Source organism: Melozone crissalis, unplaced genomic scaffold (assembly GCF_028551555.1).
Source record: "Melozone crissalis strain CALT ecotype California unplaced genomic scaffold, PUWL_Pcris_2 ptg000018l_1, whole genome shotgun sequence".
Classification (NCBI taxonomy): Eukaryota; Metazoa; Chordata; class Aves; order Passeriformes; family Passerellidae; genus Melozone; species Melozone crissalis.
Window position 1 is genome coordinate 3621943 of NW_026535796.1, and position 24926 is coordinate 3646868.

At 52.5% G+C, this 24926-nt stretch overlaps 1 protein-coding gene across 1 annotated transcript; it reads left to right on the top strand.

Moving 5' to 3' along the window:
* The first annotated feature begins 39 nt into the window (after positions 1-39).
* IGHMBP2 (immunoglobulin mu DNA binding protein 2) lies at positions 40-24713 on the top strand. The gene is made up of 15 exons (XM_054275105.1): positions 40-118; positions 734-903; positions 1139-1331; positions 1844-1941; positions 6252-6415; positions 7490-7690; positions 9632-9779; positions 11851-12025; positions 16519-16701; positions 17104-17222; positions 18188-18282; positions 18553-18676; positions 20583-21491; positions 21877-22049; positions 24047-24713. Exons 1-15 carry the CDS (start codon positions 45-47, stop codon positions 24242-24244), a joined length of 3024 nt encoding a protein of 1007 aa, XP_054131080.1. The 5' UTR covers positions 40-44; the 3' UTR covers positions 24245-24713.
* The last annotated feature ends 213 nt before the right edge of the window (positions 24714-24926 follow it).

Genomic DNA, 24926 nt, shown 5'->3' on the forward strand with positions numbered 1-24926 from the left:
CCGGGAGGTCGAGGGGGCGGGGCCTGCGCGGGGCCGAAGGGGCCATGGCGGCCGAGGCGGCGGAGCGGCACCTGGGGCTGCTGCGGGACGAGCGGGAGGCTGAGCTGGCCCAGAGCAGGTGCGGCACACGCGGCACCGGCACCGGCCGCCGGGGACACGGCACAGACCGCCGGGGGGCTACGGGGCGGCCACAGCCGGGGACACGTGCGGCTGGGGGGGCACGGGAACGCTGTCCCCTATGGGGAACACTGAAGGACCCTCAGCCGGAACCCGCTGTCACCCCTGGGAAACACTGAGGGACCCTCAGCTGGGACCCGCTGTCACCCCTGGGAAACACTGAGGGACCCTCAGCTGGGACCTGCTATCACCCCTGGGGAACACTGAGGGACCCCTCCTCTGGGATCTGCTTTCATCCATGGAAACCCCGAGAGATCCTTCCCTGGTGCCCCCTGTCACCTCTAGGAAACCCTCCTGTCACCGGTGGGAACGCTGCTGGAGTCCCACCGCTCTAACCAGCCCACCCCTATAGGAACCCCACCCCCAGGGCTCTGATCCATGGGGAATCCTGCTGGGCTCACCCTGACAGGACCAAGTCACCCTCTTAGATGGCTTTGCTGGGGGTACAGACACGTACCCAGCCGGGAGGATGGAGGTGCCAGGCTAAGATCATTCTGCTCTGTCCCCTGGAGCTGTGACCCTCACCCTGTGGTGTTCCCACCCTGGTGGTTCCCAGGGCATGGCAGGAGAGCGTCTCCCTGAAGGAGTTGCAGCGCAGAGGTGTGTGCTTGCTCAAGCTCCAGCTCAGCAGCCAGAGAACCGGCCTCTACGGGCGTCTCCTCGTGACATTCCAGCCCAGGAAGCAGGACTCGGACACCGAGCTGCCCTCCAACAGCTTTGGGCCTGGTCAGTGACACTCCCGCTTTCCAAAGAGATCATACAGCCTAGAATGGTTTGGGTTGGGCAGGACCTTAAAGCCCATCTAGTCCCACCCTCTATGGGCAGGGACATCTTCCCCTATCCCAGGGTGCTCCGAGCCCCATCCAGCCTGGCCTTGGATGCTCCAGGGATGGGGCAGCCGCAGCTTCCCTGGACAGTGACACATTTCCCCACCTCACTGTTTCCTTTCCAACCTCTGCAGGGGACATCGTGGGGCTCTATGAGTCGGCTGGGCAAGGGGACCCGCTGTGCACGGGCGTGGTGACACGTGTCACCCCCAAGGCAGTGACGGTGGCCCTGGAGGAGGCCCGGGATGGGAAGCTGGCCCTGGACCACGAGCGCTCCTTCCGCCTGCTCAAGCTGGCCAACGATGTCACCTACAACAGGCTCAAAAGGTGAGGGCTCACCCCAGCCCACTCTGCCCAGCGGGATGGGGAGTGCCAAGCTTAGTTTGGAAAAGCCTTCCCAGTCCCTTCCCAGCTTGGATTTGTCATTCTAGAGCCTCCCAACAGCCTCGGTTTACCCACCTGCTGGCTGGTCCTGCTCATCCCTTTCCCTCTCCAGGCTGTGTTTTGGTCCTGTTGCATCACCTCTGGAACACTCTGGGTTCTGTGTGGGGCCTTTTCCATCCTGGCAGGAGGAATGAACAGCTTCTTGCTGGATAAACAACCCAAAAAAGCACATTTGGCTGTACCAAACAGGGACAATGGGAAGTAGAAGCCTGACCAGCACAGGGATGTGTGTGCAAGGGTTGGGAGATGAGGGAATTGTGTGGGATTAGTCTTGTGGGGTAGCATTGTTCAGCTGTGGAATAGTTCAGTCCTTACTCACAGCCTGTCTCTGGGCACTTGGGAGTCTCCAAAGAATTCCTGCTGTGCCTGTAACCTGATCTCCCCTTCTCTGGCAGAGCTCTAACTGCACTCAAGCAGTACCGGGGTGGCCCAGCCTCCGACCTGATCGACGTCCTCTTCTGTGCCTCTGCTCCCAGGGCGTTCCCTGAAACAAGTAAGGATCCTTTTTTTATCAGGCTTGAGGGGCATCCTTGGGAATTGCCCACGAGAGCACAAATAGCTCTGATCCCTGTTTTTATCCACACATGCTCCAGAAAAGACCCCAGTGTTCAATGCAAGTCATCACTGGTGCTGCAGCTGGTAGCATTGTGTTCATACTGGTCTGTACTGGGCACACTTTCCTCATAGAAAGAACCTTGGACAAAAACTTGGATATAAGCAGTGTCCACTCTGTTGTGCTTCTTAGGAAGAAACAGAGATTAAATTACACAGCTTCACCTTTTGGGGAGAGCAGAGCCTCTGATCAGCAGCTGAGTCAGATATCAACACCTGCTGATGGATATTATCCCTTGGCAGAAGGGAAGGGAGCAAAAATAAGGGATTGAGGGCTGAGGGTGGGCTGTGTCTAGGCCATGTACAGAGCTCAGGGCTGCTCTCCCCCCTGTGCCATCCGTCCCTGCCAGGGTTCCGCCCCTTTTCCTCCCCTCCACAGCTCCCTGCACTGTTTGTCTTCCTTGGATTCCTGGATTGGCCTGCCACTATGGTTTGCCTTTCTCTCATCCCCTCCAGCCAGGCTTGACTTCTGATAGGATGTGCCAGGGACAAGAAATGGATGTTACTGAGTCCCATCCCCATTTCTCTAAGCACTGATCCCAGTCTGAGTCAAACCTTTCAGTCCTATGGCTGCCCGGGGACCTTGGTGCACTCAAGGTTTTAATATTAAATAAAAGAATTAAATTTTAATCAATCAACTTTCCTCAACAGTGCTTTTACCCCTGAGGAGGCAGAACTGCCTGTAGTGAAGGAAAGCTCCTTTTCACCACATCACTCAGCTGTGCCAGGCTGGGCAGAGATGAATTTTCCATCTGCTCAGCACTGGGAGTATTGCTGGGTAGGTGGAGGCACATTAGACAGACAGAGGAGCTGCAATATGAACTCCAAGGCCTTGCAGTTACCTCCTCCCTCCAGAGCTGCTTTCTCCCCACCTGGAGAGATGTTGTACCAGCCAGGAATTAAGGGATAATAACTTGGAATAAGCCTGCCCTGAGCTGAAGGGCTCTGCCAGGCAAACTTGACAGCACTCAGGCAGCTTTCCCATGTCACAGCCTCTCCTTCCATGACCAAGCACCCATTAGCCTGGTTTCTTTGGGGATGTGTCTCATCCCATCCATTACCTGGTTTCAAACAAGCCCATCAGCAGCAGGCTGAGTCAATAAGCCCTGGACAGCTCCTGAAATTGGCTGTCTAGACACACATCTGTGTCAGCACCGCTCAGGGATGCCAGATGAGCTCACTTCCCTCAGAAACCAGGGAGCCACAGCTGGGAGACAGGGCAAAACCCATCCAGCAGGTGCAATGTGCAGCAGCAGAAGCCTGTTCTGATTTTTTTTTTTTTTGTGGGAGACAAGATGAGAATCCTAATTTTTCAATCAGGGAATCTTGTAGGTGGGTTCTGACACCTCTGTGCATTTCAGTAATTAATTATCAGACAGCAGCAGCCCAACACAACACATCAAAGCCCAAGTCCTTTCAAAACACTTAAATATGCAACAATAAATACTCTTGGCATAAGACAAAAACATGGGACAGGCTGTGGGAAGAATAACCTAAGGAATAGCCAAAAGGAAAGGAAGGGATCTCCAGCAGGTACCTGGGACCTGCAGCAAACATTGGGACTGGCACAAAGCACTTCCACACCTCACCTTGCTGCCTCCAGGAGGGCTCCAAGGGGGAGAACAGCTTTTCCAGCAAGGGCAGACTCTGAACTCAGCAGGAATTTTGCCCTTATCAGACTCCCTGGGAAGCAGAATCCAGGTGCTCACCCATCAAAAATGCCCCTCCTTGTCTCCCTTCCACTTTGATCTGCATCCGTGGCCCTGCTGGAGCTTCCACACCTGAAATCTCCTCCAAACAATCCTCCCCTGCTCCCAGCATCCCTGTGGGATCCCTGCACCCCTACCTTTTGGGAATGGGGGGGACTGGAGAGGTTTTTCTTGCCAGCAGAGGCCAGCATTGCTCTGCTTGCTGTGCTCCTCCTGGCCACCCAAGAGGGACACGTCCCTTTTCCCTTTGGAAAGCAGGTTCTGCTGTACCTGTGCAGGTTGGTGATAGCTGCCAGCTCTCTCCTGTGCTGGAGAAAGTCAGGAATGCTCATTTTTGTTCCTGGCTCCAGAAGGCCTGGCTTGTGTCCAGCTCTGCCCATGGCTGTCAAAACATTTGTAAAGGGAAAGAAGCAATCCTGGTGAAAAGGCAGGAATGTCCCCAGAAAAAACCAACCTGGCAGCAGAGCACTGGCGAAGCACCAGGGATTTCCTGCAAGACTTTCTTGGCTTTTTGGCACAAGTCCCTTGCAAAAATAACATGAAATGCTCCTCATGCCTCTGCCCTGTGACACCTCTTGTCATCACAGGCGCCATGGAGAGGCCTCTGAGATATTTGGGGAAGACAAACAGCTGCCAGATATTTCCTCTGGAGAGCAGGGGAAGTTCTGATCCAGGCTGAAGTACCCAGCTGGATTTTGTCCAGCAGTGTTGGCTGCAGTGAGGAGGAGTTGTTGGGGTTGGGGGTCTGAATTGCTCTTGGTCAGAAATATACCTTGGAAAGAGCTTCCAGCTCTGGAAAACCTGGGCTCTTCCTCCCAGGAAGGGCTGTTTCCATCCATTTTTGGTGCAAAGACCCCTTTCCTGAGCCTGGATGTCACCCCCCAACCCTCTGCCTCAGCAGAGCTGCTGGAACTGTGCAGAAAAGCATCTCAGTCCCTGGGAATGTTGGGGCACCAGCCTGGATGGCCAAGGAAATTTGGTTTTCAGCACTAATAAATGGAATTGTGCATCAGAGCACGACTACCTGGCCACCAGCCAGACACATTCCAGGGATTTCCTCAGGTGGGGATACCTGGAGCCCTGCTGCTGTAGGGAGAAGAGTTTGGAGCCACAGCATGCCATAGGAGGCTCTCCCTGCTCCCCAGCAGTGTGGCCAGCCCAGGAGAGCAGCGCTGCCAGCCTTCCCACACAGCAGCTCCTGGCAGCCCGTGGTTGGGAGGGATGAGGGTGGGCACAGGGCTGGAGAAGCTCCTTGGCTCATCCTTGAGCAAGGCAGCATCAATGACTCCCACATCCCAGCTGTTCCTCGCTGTGGGAAAAGCCTCTCAGGTTTGAAGCTATTCCTGCTTTTCCCCCAGCCCATGGGATGCTTCCTGGTCTTGTCTTAGTCATTAACACACTCACCCAAAATTTACATATGAACCAAGAGGCTGGGGGACAGCAAAAAGCACCTTCAGCCCCATTTCTCTCCTCATCATCACCTTCTCAATGAGTACCTTTTGTTTAACCTCATTTGGTGGTGGCCACACACAGGTTCACCTGCCCAAAAGCAGAAGAAAGTGGCACGTTTTTAATCCAGCCCGTAATGCAAAGGGAGGGATGAAGCACATGATGCCCAGCAGGGAAGGATGCCCAGAGATGTGTCTTATGTAAGCTTTTGTGGGAACGTTATTTTCGGGAAACCTCGGTGTAATGAGTCATCATCCCTGCTGTAATTAACTCCCATAATGAACAGGGAGATTAGCATTAGGATTAGGAGGGGGGATGAGAATAAATTTGGGCCTAAATGAGATCAATCTGGGAGGTTAAAAAGCAGCTTTTGAGCATTCAGTCTCTGCAGTGAAAGCAATTCTTTTCTAATGCGATTTGCATATTCTTTTCTCTTTTTTTCCTCCCTTATTAAAGCAGAAATGAGTTTTAGTTTTATCATTTAAATTGCTATTTGTACCTTTTCCTGTCTTCATTCCCAGTCTTGGCTGGCCACCCCAGGGCTGCTCTGTTCTGCTCACAGAATCTGTAGGTTGTTCTGCTTTTTCACTGGTGCTGCATTGGGGTTGTTCACTGGCAGGGATTTGTTTGCCAGACCTGCTACTTCCTCCCCAATTTTCATTGAAGATTTCACTAAAGGTGCTGGTTCTCCTGCAAAACAATCCCAGAGCTCCCTCCAGAGCCAGGAAAACCTACCTGTTTGAGGCTGGGGAAGATAAATGTTTCTTAAATTCTGGGAATTCCAGCACTGACTGGCTGAAGGCCAAGTGTCAGGGCTGGGGAGGGGATGGGGAAGGTGCCCATTTGTTTTGGAAGCATAAAAAGCTTATTTTTACCTTCTGGGGTCTTCCAGCCCCCTCAGTGTTTTCCTCCCAAGGTTCTCCTCATTATCAAGTGGGTTTGGACCTGCTGCAGAGAACGCCATGTATATCTGGATTTGTGCCTCTTCCCAGCCGGGGCTGAGGTCCCAGTGACTCTCCTGCTGTCTCCCCAGAGCCTCTGGAGTTCTTCAATGGCTCCCTGGATGAGTCTCAGAGGGAAGCTGTGTCCTTCTCCCTGGCTCAGAGGGAGCTGGCCATCATCCACGGGCCTCCGGGCACAGGGAAAACCACGACCCTGGTGGAGATCATCCTGCAGGCCGTGCAGCAGGGCCTGAAGGTGAGCCTCACTGCCAGGGACCACCTCAGGTGGCCACCAGTGACCATCTCTGCTTGTGTGAAGGCCTCAGAGCAGCCTTCCAGTCAAGGGATTCTTCGTCAGGAAGTGGGGTGGTGTGGCCGTGTTCACAGGGGTCTGAGGATGAGGGGAGAGGCGAGGATCTGACTCCATGTTTCAGAAGGCTTGATTTAGTATTTTATGATATATATTATATTAAAACTACACTAAAAGAATAGAAGAAAGGATTTCATCAGAAGGCTGGGCTAAGAATAGAAAAAGAAGGAATGATGACAAAGGCTCTGTCTCGGACTCTCTGTCCAAGCCAGCTGGGCTGTCATTGGCCATTAATTAGAAACAACTAACATGGTCCAAGCACAGATCCACCTGTTGCATTCCACAGCAGCAGATAACCATTGTTTACATTTTGTTCCTGAGGCCTCTCAGCTTCTCAGGAGGAAAAATCCTAAGGAAAGGATTTTTCATAAAAGATGTCTGTGACAGGGTGGTACCACAAGGGGAAATGGCTTCAAATGGGAAGAGGGGAAATTTAGGTTGGATAGTGGGAAGAAATCCTTCCTTGTGAGGGTGGTGGGGCCCTGGCACAGGTTTGCCCAGAGAAGCTGTGGCTGTTTCCTGTCCCTGGAAGTGTCCAAGGCCAGGTTGGATGGGGCTGGGAGCACCCTGGGCTAGTGGAAGGTGTCCCTGCCCATGGCAGGGGGGCACTGGATGGGCTTTAAGGTCCCACCCAAACCATTCCAGGTTTCTGTGCTTATTTTGCACACTCCTGGGCTTTGTGGCAGCTGGAGCAGCTCCTGTTGGATCTGTGCTAATCCAGAGCCTGGCTTGGCTTGCAGGGACCAGGGACTTCCCCACCAGCTCCAATGGGGCGAGCTCAGCTTTGGGGTTCACTGGGCCCCTACAGAGGTGCTGCAAAGCAAGGAGGGAATTACCTGTGGTGATGCCAGGGCTGTATTCCCAGCAGCAGCTCGCTGGTGTCCCCCTCTCTGCTCACACCCGCCGTGCCCCAGCCCGTGGGTGCCCCCGGAGGTGCCCAGGTCCCGTTTGTCCCCGCAGGTGCTGTGCTGTGCCCCGTCCAACGTGGCCGTGGATAACCTGGTGGAGCGGCTGGCGGGCTGCGGGGCGCGGCTGCTGCGCCTGGGCCACCCCGCGCGCCTGCTGCGGCCCATCCAGCAGCACTGCCTGGACGCCGTGCTGGCCCGAGGGGACAGCGCCACCGTCGTGGCCGACATCAGGAGGGACATCGACCACGCCTGGGTGCGTGCTCCTGCTGGGGGAGTGCGTGCTGGCTGTGTGATCCCGTGAGAAGGGCACATTCCAGGGGGAAGCTCTTCCCTGGGAGTTGGGGGGGGCCTGGAATGGGTGTCTCAGGAAGCTGTGGCTGCCCCATCCCTGGGAGTGTCCAAGGCTTGGAGCAGCCTGGGCTGGTGGAAGGTGTCCCTGCCTTTATGAGATGATCCATAAGGTCTGTTCTAACCCATTTTGGGATATTTTTTTGGGACTTTTCTAAGCCATTTGGGATTCTCTGATTTTCATGTGCTGGAGGGCAGAACTCCTCCTGCCTGAATCCCTCATGGAAGTGGGAAAATTCCAGTCCCTGCTGCTGCCCCTCACGTCACCTGTCTGCCCTGATCCGTGCCCTCCCCTTTACCAGGGAAACATTCCCATCATTAATTCACTTCCTAACAAGCTGTCTGCCTGTCCTGATACTCCCTCCCACTCTCAGCCACCTCAAGCAGCAAGCAAAGCACATTTTAAAATGCATCCTTAATTTCTTCTTTCTCACCCTAATTTTCCTAACATTCCCTTACAACACAGCTCTGGTACTTGGGGTGAGGATTTGATGCTAATTAGGTTATTTTCCTTCCCTTTTCTGGTGGCAGCACTGTCCAAAAGCCCTTTTTTTTTTTTTTTTTTGCTTCTTAATTTATTTTCTATCTTTCTGGCTGGTGATTAATTTTCACTTTCATCTCCTTGGGAGGAGTGGGTCACAGAAGCTGCCCTTGGCTGCAGAGAGCTCATCTCCAAGGTCCTGACCCATCTTTTCTTCCTCCTGCCTCTGTTCCTCCACTGCCACATTCCCTGCTTTTCCCTGGAACAATTTCTCCCTTTGCAGCTCCATGTTTTGACTCTTCTCTCTCCTTCCCTTCTCCCCAGCCCACAGAAGAAGCAGTAACAGAAATTAAAGTTTTGTGGCATTTCTTACCCCTTTGTGCCTCCTCTTCTCACCTGGCTTTGAGATTGCCAGGACCTCAGCTTCTGGATACTCCTTGCCCCAGCAGGGTTTCAGCCCCACAGCACCTGAGAATGAAATGCAGCACAGATCCAGGGCCAGTGCAGCTCCAGGGATGCTGAGCAGGATCAGGGGGCAGTCCAGGAGGATGAGGCAGGGAATCCAGGGAGGAAGGCAGGCTCACTCCATGAGCTGGCCTTAAATACACTCCCAGACCTATGAGGGGATGAGAGAGCTCCTATGAGGCACGTGGGGATGATTAGAGTTGATATTCCTAATCCCTAACTAGGAATGGGTGACATGCAGACTGACCTCGTCCTCAGGGCCTGTGATCCCACACCTGCAGTTCCTGAGCCCATTTTGATGACACCTGACAGACACATGGAGGTTTCACAGTTTTAAATACCCACAAATTCAGCCAAAGCAGGGGGCTGAGGTGATCTGTGTTAGACCCTGGAAAATGCATCCATCCATCCATCCATCCACCCATGCATCCATCCCATGACTATAGGAACCATCCTAACTCTTTTGGCTGCATATAAGAGCTTCTTCCTGCAGCCTTTGCATCCTTCCCAGCCTTTCCTCCAGGGAAATGATCCCAGTTTCCATCTGGGATTGCTCAGTGAGCTGTGCTCCCATGGCTGCTGCTCTGGCAGTGCTGGTGCCCAGTGCTGGTAGATACATTTAATACCTGCTAAAAAAAGCCCTGGGCTTGTCTGGATGCTGCTCTGGATCCTTCCCAGCAGCTCAGAGAGGCCAGTTTGAGGTGGCAGATCTGCTGCTGGGGCTTGGGGAGCCCTTCTGCTTCCAGAAGGGCTCTGCTTCCTCAGAATAAGCTAGGAAATCCCAGTCCCCAAGACCCCTCTTCCCACACATTCCTCCCTCCCAGATGCTTTGGCTGGTCAGAGACATGGCCAGAACTGAATGGCAGCAGTTGGCTCTATCCAAATTTTTCTGTTTTCTAGGCAAAAACCAAAAAGGCCCAAGACAAGGGAGAGAGAAGCCATTTTCTGGGTGAGATCAAGACCCTGAGGAAGGAGCTGAAGGAGAGAGAAGAGGCTGCCATGGCTGCAGCCCTCAGCCAGGCCAGTGTTGTCCTTGCCACCAACACAGGTGTGAGATCCTCCTGCTGGTGTTTTCCTTCCCTTTCCAGGTAAACCAGGTGCTCTGCAAGGCAGCTGTCCTGGGAGGGCTGGCACACTTGCTCCCAGCTCCTGGGAGCTCAGCAAAGTCCCCCAATCCCAGTGGGATTCTCTCAGCTTCCGCTGTGGCACAGGATGTTGTTGAGCACAGAAGATGGATCTGGAAGGAGCCCTGTTAGCTCTGAGTAGGAGCAGGGAGTGCAGTGAGTAAACAAGTGCTGCTGGAGGTGTGCAGTCTGCTCCCCATGGCATAAATCACATGGCATTGCTTCCCTGCTTGGGCCCTTGCCAGGACTGATGAAACCCAGCACGAGTTTCCAGAGCCTGCTCCCAGGCTGCCTCTGCACTCACCCAAATGCTGTCACACAGGATTTTAGGGAGCAGGTCCAGGTGTCCATCAGGCAGCTGCAGCTGGGAAGGTTTGGCACGTGTGGAAGGGCTTTACTGGCTCAGGTTTTTCATACTCACTTAAAATCTTCAGATCTGGTTGCTCAAGGGTGATTTGTTGAAAGGAAACATCAATAATTGTAGGTCATAAAACAGCAAGTTACTGGAATGAAGGTTAGTGGACAGATAAATCTTTCCATGTCTTAGTCCCTGGGAGCTGGCCTCTCACTTCTTTCTACTTGCCTGAAAGACAGGGGGAGATTTCCTTCTCCCAGTAAAACTGGTTGTTTTGTTGATCAGCTGTGATTCTCCCTGGAACTGGAGCTTCCCAGCCAGCTGGGGAAGTGGCAAAAATCGAGTTATGACTGTACAACTCACCAGAGTGGATTCATACAGGCTGGAAACTAGTTTTGGAAGGAGAAGAGTGTCTTTGGTGGCAAACTGGAATGTCTGAAGTGATGCAGAGCTGCAGAGGCAGCAGGATTTACAGTGGCAAAGCCAAATCCCTGCTCTCAGAGCTGCAGGAGCACAGGAGCTTTGGAAAAAACCTTTCTGTAAATAAAAATCCCCTGGTCTGAGAGACTGGCTTCCTCACCCTGCCCTCCTCCTTTTGCATCCTTCTTCTGTGTGAACTGCAGGGAGAGTTGGATGCCCCAGAAATTCAGATTTCTGATCAATGTAAGGATCAGTATCAGTAGGTCTGGCTTAGAGCAGGATGTCTAATTCCTATGGTGGTTGATTTCTCTGCCAAGGAAATCCTGAGTGCCCTGAGCAGATGTTTTTTGCCTATTGATTGCTTTAGAGAAATAAAACTGGGATAAGTTGGACAGACAGAACCATGCATGGGATGCTTGGGAATATCTACTTGAAAGTACCTCAAGTACAGCTGGGAAAGGCAGAATTCCCAAACCCAGCCCACAGCAAGCAGGATTTGTTGCTAACATGGTTTCACCTTGTTTTGCCTGCAGGAAATGTTGTGCTTGGTCAGCCTGCCCTGTACGTGTCCACAATGGTCAGTACTAGGAAAAAACCAGGAATTGTTTCCCATGGAAGGCTGCAGCTGTGTCTTCAGCCATGGCTTATTTTTTCTTATTCATCCCTGAGGAGACAAATGTTACAAATGGACTTCTGATGTTAAAAATTAGCCCTTGCTGTGGCTGTGTGGTTCCAGTCTCCTTTCCCTCTTCCCAGTGCCACGAGAAGGAGCAGAGTGAGCCCATCTTCCCTCTCAGGGTGTCCCTCAGTTACCAGACAGGTGAACCCCCAGTCCCTCACCCTGTGAGTGCTGGGCATGAGGAGTTTTGTTGGCCCTGGGGGGCAGCAGGAAGGTGGGTGTTCCTTGTTCTGCTCCAGATAGAGCAGACTGGAGCATATCCTCTTTGGCATCTGGGCTTCACTGCTGTTCCCAAAGATACTTGGAAGCTTCTGGGCCTAGATGCCAGGGGGAAAATGGACAAAGAGGAGCTGGCAAAAACAATCCTGATTTACACATATCAATGGGTAGGTGTTTGGCAGGGCTGAATTCCTACATCTCTGCAAAGAAACATTATTTCACTTGCCTCAGTCACCATTACAGCTTGTGAGGTTTGTTTCCAGAGCAGGTTCTCACTCTTCCTTGCTCCCCTGCTCACTTGGGAACCTTCTCCTTCCACCAGGTGCTTCCTCAGACGGCCCCCTGAAGCTGCTGCCTGAAACCCACTTTGACCTGGTGGTGATTGATGAGTGTGCCCAGGCTCTGGAAGCCAGCTGCTGGATCCCTCTGCTGAAGGCTCCCAAGTGCATCCTGGCTGGGGATCACAAGCAGCTGCCCCCCACCATCATCTCCCACAGGTAAAAATCCTGAATCCTCCTGGTTTTTGTGCAGATTCTGAATCCTGGTGATTGGAGACATTTCATGGTGGAGATTTGTGCTGCCTGCAGGCTCTGTGGAATGCATTTGGGCTCATCCTCAGGCTAATCCAACTATTTCCTTTAATTCTGCTTCTGTGGTTTGCACATTTATTTATTTAATGTATTAATATGTGAATTGGCCCAGTGAGATGCTGCATTATCACACACCTCAGGGGTTATAAAACCTCCCAGTCCCTACAATGTGGATAATAAGAACAGTTAGTTTGTGCAAAAGATCTGTGGATAGTGCAAATTGCCTGTGCTTCCAGGGGGATGCTGCAAAGAGTACTGAGGAATCTTTGAGTAATTTAAAACATAAATGTGCTCGTGTTTATCTGGTTTAGGCAGCTCCAGATCTGGAATTACTGAACCACAGAAGCAGAGAAATAGGCCTGACTTCATAAACATCCTCTCCTGCTTGCAGAAAGTAATGAACAAGACACATATCTGCCACCTCCCTTGGATTTTGAGCACAGGAAATGAAAAATCCAAGGCAGGCAGCAGCTCCCAGCACATGGCCAAGAGATAGTGAGAACAACATTCAGGGGCTGCAGCATCCTCTCATTTTACCTCTCTCAGATGCCCAAAAGCTGCTGTTCTGCAGATCTTGGCAGGTGATAAACACATGCTCAACTGCCTGGAAGTGTCCAGGCTGGTGAGCTCCCAAAGCCTCTCCAGAGCCCTGCCCTCTTGGTCTTCTGCTGTTTATTCCCTGGGAATTTGCAGGCTGGCTCTCCATGCCTGGATTCTCCAAGCAAGGCACTTTTTGAAGTAGCATCTTGTTGGTAGCAAGAAGAAATTGGCCATTTGGTCCTTCTAATTTCAGAGTTGTTATTTTCTGTGAGTGGTGCATAAAGTTCCTCTTTTTCCCCAGAAAAATTTCATGATAGCTCCATAATGCTCCACAGTGCCCATCCAGCTGGATCCACCTCGGCAGCCTCAGCCTGGCTTCTCCCCAGACCGTCAGATTAAGGGCAAAACACAGCAAAAATCCCAGCTCTGTTGTCTGGAACGGGGCTGACACTCAGCTGCTGTCACTTTTGGCTCTCTCTTTTGAGACAAAAGCAGTCTTTCTTCACTCCACAAACATTGTAGCAGCTGCTTTTATTCTGCTCTGTCACAGTGGCTGCTGCCAGGAGCCTTGGCTGGAGCTGGAGGCAAAAAGCTCCTCCTGGATCTCCTCCTGCTCCTGCTTGAGGAGTTGTGCTTTTCTCTCCATCAGCTTTGACTTGGTGGCCTTGGCAGTGCTGGGGGAACATTAGACTCCATGATCTTAAAGTTCTTTTCCAGCCTGAACAACTGTGATGGAAATAAAGGGGATGCTGAGAGCCCCATCCTGGGCTTTCCACGTTCCCTGCAGGCCCAGGAAGCAGCACAGTGGCAGATCCCTTCCACCTCCTTCTGTGGGCATTTCCAGAGCTCCCACAAAGGCCCCAAATCACCTGCCAGCTCCTCTGTGGTTCAGGGGAAGCAAGGAGCTATTTCCAGGGATGATTCATGCAGAGGACTCCAACCCTTCCGCCCACCTTCCCCTTCTCCATTGATGACAGCGGGCCTGGAGTGGGTGGGCTCCTATTTTTGGGGCCACGGGGAAGGGTCTGAAGTTTTCTGGGATGAATCCAGGCTGGCAGGAGGCTCAGCTGTTACTACAGCAGTGGAAGTCTGCCCTGCTCAGGCAGGAAGCCTCTGTCCAGCAGGAATGCTGTGGGACTCTGTCCACCTTCCTGTTCCTGCTTTTTCCTTTATGGAATCAGCATTTACCTGTTCCTATCAGCAGTGACCCCTGAGGCCTATGGAATGTTTGACAGAAGGTCTGAAGGCTCCTCTTCCCTGCTTTCTGACGCTCCTGGAGCTGTCCCAGGATGCAGAGGGCATCCCCACACACACCTTCCAGTCCATGCTGGCAAATTCCAGCCCCCTCCAATTCCCCCTCGGCAGCTCCAGCCCAGGCTCACAGGCAGCATCTTCCACCTTGGAGATCCTCCTCCTGCAATTTGTCCTCGTCCCTGTGGGCATCTCCATGCCAGGGCAGTCTGTCAGGAACATTTGTTTGCCTTGTTGGAGCCCTCATTCCATCCTTTTCCAGATAAATTTGTCTCCACATCAGGGCTCTGATGTATTAATTTGGTTTTACTCCCCTCAGGTACTGGCAGATGCTTCTCAAACCTCTTGCTCTTAACAAACACAGGGATATTTTGCCATCTTGTCTGTCCATGGTCAGTCTGCACCATCCCAAATCCATGTGCTGATTCCTTTCACTTTGTCACTGAAGTGCCAGGGTTTCTCTGGTAGCCTCTACAACTGGAATGTGCTGGGGCACATCCATGAATTAACTCCATTAATGTGGAGGTCCTGAGGTGGGAAAACACAGTGACCTCCTTCTCCAGGCTTTTCCAGCCAAATCCAGTGTGTTCTGCAGGGATCAGTCACACTAGTATCTCCTATCTCAGGGATGAATAAGAAAAAATAAGCCATGGCTGAAGACACAGCTCCAGCCTTCCATGGGAAACAATTCCTGTTTTTTTCCTAGTACTGAGCATTGTGGACACGTACAGGGCAGGCTGACCAAGCACAACATTTCCTGCAGGCAAAACAAGGTGAAACCATGTTAGCAACAAATCCTGCTTGCTGTGGGCTGGGTTTGGGAATTCTGCCTTTCCCAGCTGTACTTGAGGTACTTTCAAGTAGATATTCCCAAGCATCCCATGCATGGTTCTGTCTGTCCAACTTATCCCAGTTTTATTTCTCTAAAGCAATCAATAGGCAAAAAACATCTGCTCAGGGCACTCAGGATTTCCTTGGGAGAGAAATCAACCACCACAGGAATTAATTGAGTGGTGAAATAACAGAAAATTATTAACAGGTGAAACATTCCTGAGCAGATTAATTCCTCATTATTAATTCAGCATATAACCTCCTGTGGATCTCTGTGGTGGGAATGCTGCTGGAAGGGTAGGGAGCAGCATTATTCCTGAGGTTTGCTCTGAGGTTTAGTGGCTGTTTCAGGCATGTGCTTGCACCTGAGTGCCAACAGCTCTCCCTGCTCAATTTCCTTCCTGTCCAGGAGATCCAGGCTCCATGGGCAGAGTGGAGCTGGGAGAATCAAGTTAATTCCTGATGTCTGGAATGCATCCCCCAAGCCCACATCTTGCTGTGTCCCCTCATCCCATCCCATCCACCCCATCCTCCCTCTGGCACACTGCTGCCTCCCACCTCCCGCAGCCCTGTCCCTCCAGAGGTTATTCCCATTTTTTTGCCTGCGTGCTGCATCCTCTGATTCAGCCAGGAGGAGAGCTAATGAGGCCTGGCTTCTTGGAAAGATTTGTCCTCAATTGTCCCTTCTGCAGGTTTAATAACTTGGCAGTGCCTGGTCACATTTCCCCAGTGCCTGTGGTGAGCGTGGCAGGGCTGGCTGGTGCCGCAGCAGCGCGCTCGCTGTGGGGCCGTGTAGCGCTGGGATTCCCCCTTCAGGGATTGGATGCGTGCTGTGCCCCAGAGCCTGATGGAAAGTGTTCTCCTGAGCTGTTCCCTGCCATCATTCCATCATCCTCATGCTGCTTGCTTGTGTCTGGCAGCCACCAGCACGCTCAGTGTCAGCCTCAGGATGAAAAATCTCCGTACGCTCACAGAATCCAAGGGCAACAACTTCCATCCTTCTTCCTCAGATGGTGCCTCCCAGCAAAGCCTCTGTGAGGCCAGGAGGGAGCAAACAGGCTCGTGAGAGGCTAAGTTCTGTAGGAATTTGATTCATTTGTGCCACACACATGAGCAAGGGGTGCTGCTGGATGTGATGGGGATTTAGTGGGTGAAGAAACAATGAGTGCAGTGCATCTGTGCCTCAGTCCAGGGTGAGTGGCCAGGGAAGGATGGAAATGCTGGAGTAGCAGTGGTCTTGATTAAAGCAGCAGGGGTTGACTGTGTGGGCCACAGGCATTCCAAAATTTGGGGTGGAGCTCTGATCCTATTGCAGAGGGTGATGCTGATGCTGTGGCTTGGCTTGCAGTAACACCAGTGTAGCCTTACACTGATGGATCACGGAATCATGGAACCACTGAGGTTGAGAATGACCTCCAGGACCACCGAGTCCACCCTGTGATCGATCCCCACCTTGTCAACCAAACCAGAGCACTGAGTTCCACATCCATCTGTTCCTTGAACACCTCCAGGGGTGGTGGTGACTCCAGAGGCCAGGGGCAGGATCTGTGCCCACGCTTCTCTGATGTCTGTCCCTGAGGGTCTGACAGACAGCACTGCTGGCACCCAGGTGGAACAGGGGTCACGGTGCCACCCCAGGGGAGCCACACGAAGGCGCTGAGCAGGGCGGGAGTGTTCCCGCTGGCACCCTCTGCCCCGCGTGTGCCGGGAGGGGCTGCCTGAGCCCCGTGCCGCCCTGGGGGATGGACACTCCCACTCTGAGGTGCCTCTCCGTGCAGGGCGGCGGCCGAGGGGCTGTCCCTGAGCCTGATGGAGCGGCTGGCGGGGCACTACGGGCAGCGGGCGGTGCGGATGCTGACGGTGCAGTACCGCATGCACCGCCTCATCATGGAATGGGCGTCCTCGGAGCTCTACGGCGGCCGCCTCAGCGCGCACCCCTCCGTGGCACAGCACCTGCTCAGGTGGGTTCCTGCAGGAGCTGAAATGTCCTTTTCATCCCCGTTCGTCCCTTCCCTGCGGAGTTTTCCGCTCCTCCTGAGGCTGGGGCAGTGGTTTTGTTTCAGCCATTGTTTCATCGAGGAGACATTACTGGAGGGTGTGTCCTTTTTGCTCTGTAACCAGAAGTGATGCAGACTTGTCTTCTGTGTCCTCCTTTGCTGTGATAATCGTGGAATCCCAGAATGATTTGGGTTGGGAGGTTGGAAGCCCACTCAGTCCCACGCCACGGGCAGGGACACCCTAGACCAGGCTGCTCCATATCCCATCCAGCCTGGCTGTTCCAGGGGTGGGGCAGCCACAGCTTGGGTGGATATTGCTGTGACAGCAGTGTTGGTAACCAGCCCTTTCCCACATACCTTGTGCAGGGACCTGCCAGGTGTCTGTGACACAGAAGAGACCAGCACTCCCCTGTTGCTCATAGACACCGCTGGCTGTGGCCTGTTTGAGCTGGAAGTGGAGGATGAACAGTCCAAGGGGAATCCAGGTACCACAATGGGAATCCAGGTACCAGAATGGATGGACTGAGGTGCTCAGCCCACCACAGGCTTGGCCACGTCCCACAGTTGTCTCCATGGGGTCCCAGAGAGCCTTGCTTCTTTATGGATCTTTTAAAGATCTTCCCTCCATAAATCCTCAGCCTCCAGGGACCCTGAGCTGTGTTGGAGCTCTGGGGACAGTGTCCAGCTTGTGGGTGGCCTCTCTGGCTGCTGTGTTCCCTTGCAAGGACATTTCTCTGTGCTGAGGGCTGGGACAGGGTGGAGAATCCCTGTGGAGGTGCTTTACAGCAAGGAGGGGCAAATAGCACCAGGCAGAGCACAGACCTATTTTGGGAAGGCCATGGATAAGGTTCAGAATTACCTCCCAGTTCTCTGCTCATTCCATGAAATCCTGTCTGGTTCTTCTGTATGGATTTTCCTAGGACACCAAGTTCTGCTGCTTTTCACCTGAAAAAGTGGATTTCATCATAGAGCTTGAGTGCAAAATCAGGCTGGAAAACACAAGGGCAGTTTTTACCAGTTTAAATATCTTTTACTTTCTGTTTGACACCCAGCATCATTTAAGTGTTTCATTTTTCCATGCACCATTCCCAGAGCCCTGCTGAACACAACAGGCTCTTGTTCCCTCGTGGAGAGCCAAAAAGCCTGGTCTGAGAGAACTCAGGGATTTGGAGCAGAGGATTAGAGGCACATCTCCCCAAATTTGGGAGGCAGCCTTTTGGCACAGCTCACTGCAGAGCCTTGATGTTTATTGCTGTGTTTTGCTGCAAAGCAGAAGCCCAGCCAATGAACCATGAAATAATTCATACAAGATTTAATTTTTCCCCTTAGATCTTTCTGAACCAGGCACCATTTTGAATAACCCTTTCATGGCAGCCTTTCCTGCTGTTTTGGGGGAGGTGGGCACATTGCTCTGGCCTCTGTCCCCTGTCACACTCTGTCCCTGTCCCAGGGGAGGTCCAGCTGGTGGGGATGCACGTCCAGGCCTTGGTGGACGCTGGTGTGAAGGCCAAGGACATGGCTGTGGTGGCCCCCTACAACCTCCAGGTGAGCTGTCCCTGTCCCTGCACACAGAGCACCACAAGAGCCCAGAGAGCTGCAGAGCCAAATTTAACCAGCATTTGGGACCAGCTCCTGCAGCTTTGAGCAGCCTGGGCCTGTGGAGGGAAGAGCTGTTAGTGAGGTGTTCCACTCACAGCCTCAGGAGATGCCCATCCTTGTGGCTTTGGGAGGGAGGGATTCCCCCCAAAACCCTGCTGTTTTAATCCTCTTCACCCATGTATTTCCTTTAAAAGCTGCCCTTGGCCTGTTTCTCAGGTGGACATGCTCAGACAGCACCTTTGCCACAGCCATCCTGAGCTGGAAATCAAATCAGTGGATGGTTTCCAGGGCAGGGAGAAGGAGGCAGTGATCCTGTCCTTTGTCAGATCCAACAAGAAAGGTAAGACCTGGCTGCTGGAGCATTGCTTCCCTGGGAATGGGGAGGAAGTTGTGTAGCCAAGTGCTGTGGTTTAATTGCAGTGCTCCAACACTTGGCTCTGGATGGATTTACTGGCAAACCCTCCCTTTTCAGGCTTGTTTAATTAATGGATATATGTGCTGTCAGGGCTGCAGGCTCCTGTGCTACAGCAGGTCCAGGATTGCTCACTTTGAAGGTTCCCTGACCCCTGAGGCCTCAAAAATTATTTAAACCAGCACCCTAAGAGTATCACATCCCATTAGCCCCACATTTAGGGGAGTTGGGGGGAAATTTCTTGGGTTTTGAGCCCATTTTGGGTGAATTCCCTGCAGAAAGTGAGCAGGAGCTGGCATCCCAAGCCGTGCATGGAAAATGCTGCTTGTGGAGGCAAAATCTAGAGCAGAAAATCAAGTTCTTTGCTATCAGCAGCTGCAGTGGAAGTTAATAGCTGGAAAAAAGCTGCTGCCCTGGGGGCACAAGGCTCCTGTTCAGGGAGCTGAAGGGTTTGATGGAGCTGGCTCGGCAGGATTGTTCTGTGGTCACCTCTGTTCCATGCTGGGATCAATTCCCTTTCCAAACTCACAGTCCTGTGGCCCTACCTGTGCTGCTGGAGGGCTGGAAGGGGAAAAAAGGGGGGAAATATGCATGGAAGGAGAAGGTGCCTCTTTTTCCAAGCCTAGAGGAGGAAAAGCAGCCTTGTGGGGAGAATGGAGGTGGGGACAGCACTAAGAATAGTCCTGATCCAGGAGTGACTCACCCCTGTGCTGCTGGGAGCTGGTGGCCCTCAGAGGGTGAGTGTCCCACAGCTCCTTCTCCTGCACAGGGAGAGGCCAAAGCTCAGGTGTGGGGCAGGAATTGCTTTTTTGGGGGAACAGGGAGGCTTCTGCTTGACCTGCCCCTCTGCAGCCATTCCTGATCCAGCAGGAAACCTTCAATTAAGAGGAAATTTTTCCCTCTGAGGGGGCTGAGGCCCTTCACAGATTGCCCAGAGTAGCTGTGGCTGTCCCTCCCTGGAAGTGTCCAAGGCCAGGTTGGACAGGGCTTGGAGTCTGGGATAATGAAAGGTATCCCTGGCAGGGGGTGGAACTGGATGAGCCTTAAGGTCCTTCCCAACCCAAACCATTCCAGGATTCAAAGGAGTTGGATTTGCCCCTGCAGCTGGGTTAAACCTCATCAGAGAAACTGGGAATTGTTCCCCGAGCTGCAGAGCAGGGAGAGGGGCTCCCCCTCAGCCTGTCCCTCTGAAAGGCAGCCCAGGAGAGGCTGCTGAGGCAGAGCCAGGCTGGGCACTGCTCTGGCAGAGGCATTAATCTCCTCCTGCCTGGCCTGCTCGCTGTTCCCTGGAGCTGGGAGCTCACAGCCACCCACGCTCCGCTCGCGCTGCCTGATCCTGCCTGAGTCATCCCGCCATGCTGGCTCTCGTGCTGTCTGTGAGCAGCAAAACCTCCCAAATGGCTCTTCCTACAGACCCCAGGGGATTTGGGAGCAGGGGGAGCTCTGTAGGACAAGGGGGAACTCTTTACCTGCAGTCTCTCTTCTATTGCAAGGTGAGCCTTTTCCACGCTGCTCCATCTTGTGTTTGCTCCCAGCTCCGAGCTGAGCTTGTGTCGTGGGCCAGGCAGGGAGATATTTCCCCTTTCCATGTGCCTTCCATCCTCCTCCCTGCCCCTGGAGGCAGGGAACCTGCAGGGAGCCTGTGCCACACAGGTAGGAATAGGAACAGCTGTGAGCAGAGCTCCATAAATGCCAAATCTCACCCTCCAGCCAATAAATCCTTGGATCCCTTGGACCAAACTCCTGCTTGGAGTGCATAGGGTCTCCCTCTACCTGTCCCTCTACCTGACAGAGTCCCTGTCCCCTCTGGCATCCTTCCCTCCTGTTTTCCCAGGTGAGGTGGGTTTCCTGGCCGAGGAGCGGCGCATCAACGTGGCGGTGACGCGGGCGCGGCGCCAGGTGGCCGTGGTGTGTGACAGCCACACCGTGGGCAGCCGCCCCTTCCTGCGGCGCCTGCTGGACCACCTGGCCCAGCACGGCCTCGTGCGCTCCGCCTTCGAGTACCTGGATGACCTCGTGCCCCAAAACTACCCCGGGGAGGGCCAGGCCCAGCGCCAGCAGGGCCCCAAAGCACCAGGCCCTAAAGCACCGGGCCCCAAAGCGCCGGGCCCCAAAGCACCGGGCCCCAAAGCGCAGCCGGCTCCGGCTCCGGCTGGGAAGCTCAAGGCAGCAGCAGGCGGAACAGGGAGCCAGAAACCGGGAGCGCGGAGCTCCCCGAGCAATGCCACAGCTGGGAAGGAAAACTCAGGGTCAAAGGAGGGTGGGGACAGGTTCAGGGCCATGCTGGTGGCCTTCCTGGCAAGCAGCGAGGTGCAGCTGGATTTCCCGACGTCCCTGAATTCCCACGAGCGGATGCTGGTCCATGTGCTGGCAGAGGAGTATGGGCTGCAGCACCTGAGCTCTGGGGAGGGCCGGGACAGGTACATCAGTGTCCACAAGAGAGTCCCCAAGCAGCCCACGCTGTCCCCCGAGCTCCAGCTGCCTCCCGAGCCCCTGCTGCCCTCAGAGCCCCTTCCCGAGCTCCCGCTGCCCTCTGAGCCCCTTCCCGAGCCCCAGCATCCCCACGGGAACACCCCTGACCCTGCGGAGCCAAAGGAAAGCAGCAAGAGCTCAGGGAAAGTGGATCTGAAATCCCTGCACCTGGAGAGAGTCCAGAGGGAGAAAGCCAGGCGGGAGGAGGCGGCCAGGAAGGTGCAGGAGCCCAAGAGTGGCAAAAGGAAAAAGGACAAAAGCGAAGCCAAAGGTGGGTGAAGATTTTTGTAAGCAGCAGAATTAATGCTCTTCTTTGAATGGGTCTTAATCCGGGTGGGTTTGCTCCAGAGTTTGGGATTTGGGCATGGAGCATGTGGCTCTTGGAAAGCTGCAGGGAGGTGGGAACTGGCTGCAGCATCCAGCATTCCAGGTTTGGATACCTGGAAGCACATTCTGTAAGTGAGAGGAAAAACACTGGAGACCCTTTCCCAGGAGAGAGGCTCAGGAATCACACGGGAAGCTCCCAAGAGTGGGGAGAGGAGCTGAGGGGAGTACCTGCTCACACTGAAGGATGTAAAGGCAGAGGCTGCCCTGGGGCTGCAGGAGGGTGGGTTTGTTCCCCGGCCCCAATCCAGGTGTGTGTTCACCTTTCCCAGCAAAGCCGGCGATCGGCAGCGCGGCCGGAGAGGATTTTGATGCTCTGATCTCGGCTGCCATGGAAGCTGACAGGACCTGTGCCTTCCCCCGCTGCAAGGCCTCTGTCACCACCCTGGGCCAGCTCTGCCACCACTGCCAGCGCCTCTTCTGCCTCAGCCACCACATCCCCGAGGTAAGGAGGGGCGGGATGGGCTCAGCCTGGGAATATCCCCTGTGGAGCTTTCTGGGAAGGGTTTCCTCGAAAGGAGTTTGAGCAGAGCCCTCCCTGTCAGAGCCTGTGCCGAGCTCAGGTACACAGGGCTGGCAGGTGCTGCCACCTGGGCTCTGCTCACCTCTTCCTGAGGGATTTTGTGTTTTCCTCTCATTTTGTGCCCTTCTTTACCATTTTCTGGCACATATACTCTATGTGGATAAAGTGAGGCAGAGAGCAGAAATGGAGAAGCACAAGTTTCAGGCTGAAGAGAGCCTGGACTCAATTCCCAGCTCTTTGCATGTTCCCTCTGCATTCTAAGGGTGATCCCAGCCCTTTGCAGATTGTCTCTGCATCCTGGGGACAGGACAGGCATGCTGCAGTGCTGCCTGGCCAGCAATTCAGAATTCTCTGTGTCCTTGTTCCTCACCCTGTGGAACTCCCAGGAGCTCAGCAGCCCCATAAATCCTTGGCAAGCTTTTCCCTCTGTCAAGAGCTATCTGTTTCCATGGCAAGGAATGGTTGTATTTATGGTCACTCACATCCAGGGGGATGGAGATTTATTCCCTGCACAATGGCCTCTCCCTGCTGAATTGTGACAGGGCTCCAACAGTGGTAGGGATTCAAATCCATGTCAGCCCTGGGAAGGGCTGTCACAGCTCTGAGGGAACAGGCTGGGACCAAACTCCATGGAAGCATAAATGACTTTGGGATGGGCCAAGAAAAGGGATCAGGATCTCACTTGCGAGACATAATTGCAGTGTTGGACTTGGCTCATTAAAGCAGCAGATTCATGGCTAAAAAAGGTCTCCCATTCCCCAAAACTCCCTTCCCAGTTCACTGGAAAGAAGGTGGAAGGAGCCACTTGAACCACCCCAAAGGATGATTTACCTGCTGTTCAGAGCCCAGGGCCTGGATCTTTATATTTCTTTCTGTGTGAGAGGAGCTATAAAGATAATTTAATAAAGTGCAGAATAATAAACATTAATTATGAATTATAAACAATAAGTATAAGAATAAATCTATAAAACAAATCTATAAAAATAAAGAATAAATCTATAAAAATAAAGAATAAATCTATAAAAATAAGGAATAAATCTATAAAAATATAGACTCTAAATATAAAATGAAACTAAATAAAAATAAAATTAAAATACATAGAAATAAAAGAAATAGTAAATGATGATAAATAGTAAACTATGATAATAAACAATAGTAGTACAATGATAATTAAAATAAATCTGTAAAAATAAGGAATAAATCTATAAAAATATAGAATCTAAATATAAAATGAAACTCAATAAAAATAAAATGAAAATACGTAGAAATAAAATAAATAGTAAACAATGATAAATAGTAAACTATGATAAAAATATAATAAACAATAGTAGTACAATGATAATTAAAATAAATCTATAAAAATAAAGAATAAATCTATAAAAATATAGAATCTAAATAAAAATAAAATGAAAACACAGAAATAAATAGTTAACAATGATAATAAATAGTAAACTATGATAATAATAAACAATAGTAGTACAATGATAATTAAAATAAATCTATAAAAATAAAGAATAAATCTATAAAAATATAGAATCTAAATAAAAATAAAATGAAAACACATAGAAATAAATAGTTAACAATGATAATAAATAGTAAACTATGATAATAATAAACAATAGTAGTACAATGATAATTAAAATAAAATAAAACAATATAAATATATAAATTAATTAAATAAAAAATAGTAAACAATGATAATAAAATAATGAACTGAATTTATAAAAATATGTAAGTATATAAAGCCATATAACAGCACAATATATAATAATATATAACATAATGATGAGAATGGCTGTAAATGGTGGGAGATGATTTCAGGGGGATGCAATCAGGCCCAAAGGAATTGCAGGCTCAGGGAGTGGCAGCCCTGGCTCCCAGGAGGGTGATCCATGCCCCCGTGCCCGTTCTCCCCGCAGGTGCACGGCTGTGGGGACAGGGCCAAGGGGCAGGCCCGGCAGCGCATCAGCCGCGAGGGGATCCTGTACCCCGGCAGCGGCTCCAAGGACAAGTCCCTGGATCCCGCCAGGCGAGCCCACCTCCAGCGCCGCCTGGACCAGAAGCTCGGCGAGCTGACGAGCCAGAGGAAGGGCAAAAAGAAAGACAAGGAGAAATGAAGGACCTGAATCCTGCTTTTTTAACCTCAAAGCCCCAGATCCCCCGGGGCAAAGCTGCTGTGCTGGGCCTGGGTGGAATAGGGGGCTCCATTCTGGGGGGAAACCTGGAGCTGGGAGCCTTCCCGAGGTGCAGGGGAGGGAGAGCTGCTGCATTGTCCTGGTTATCCCTGTGGACACGCTGATGGATGCACTCAGGGGCCAGAGCACGCTGGTGAAACGGGCATTAAACACCCAAAGCTGTCACTGTCACATCGGTCCCTGCGGCAGCACATGATGGATGCCTGGGAACAGGAACGTGGGAGGCATGGAAAACCCTGGGTGACCCTGTGCTCCAGGGAGGATGGCTGAGGAAATGGATGTGTCCCAGCCCAGCAATCCCCTGGCTCTGCTCAGAGCTGGAGGGAGCCAGCCCATCCATGCTGCAGCCATTGCCTCCCCACCTGGGCCAGGGGCTCAGGAGGGGCTTCAGCCCTGCTCCAGGTGTGCCTGGGGATGGGAATAGGGATGGGTTTGGGCCTCAAGCCCAAACCATGCTGGCATCACGAGGAGCTGCTCCAGCACATGGAACCATTTCCTTGGGAGAGCCTTTCTGTGTCACTGGGAGGTCTCTCCCTCCTCACTGCTGCCTGTCCCTTGCCAGACCAGTGCTGCCCTTCCCACAGAGCTCCTTGGAGGCTGATTC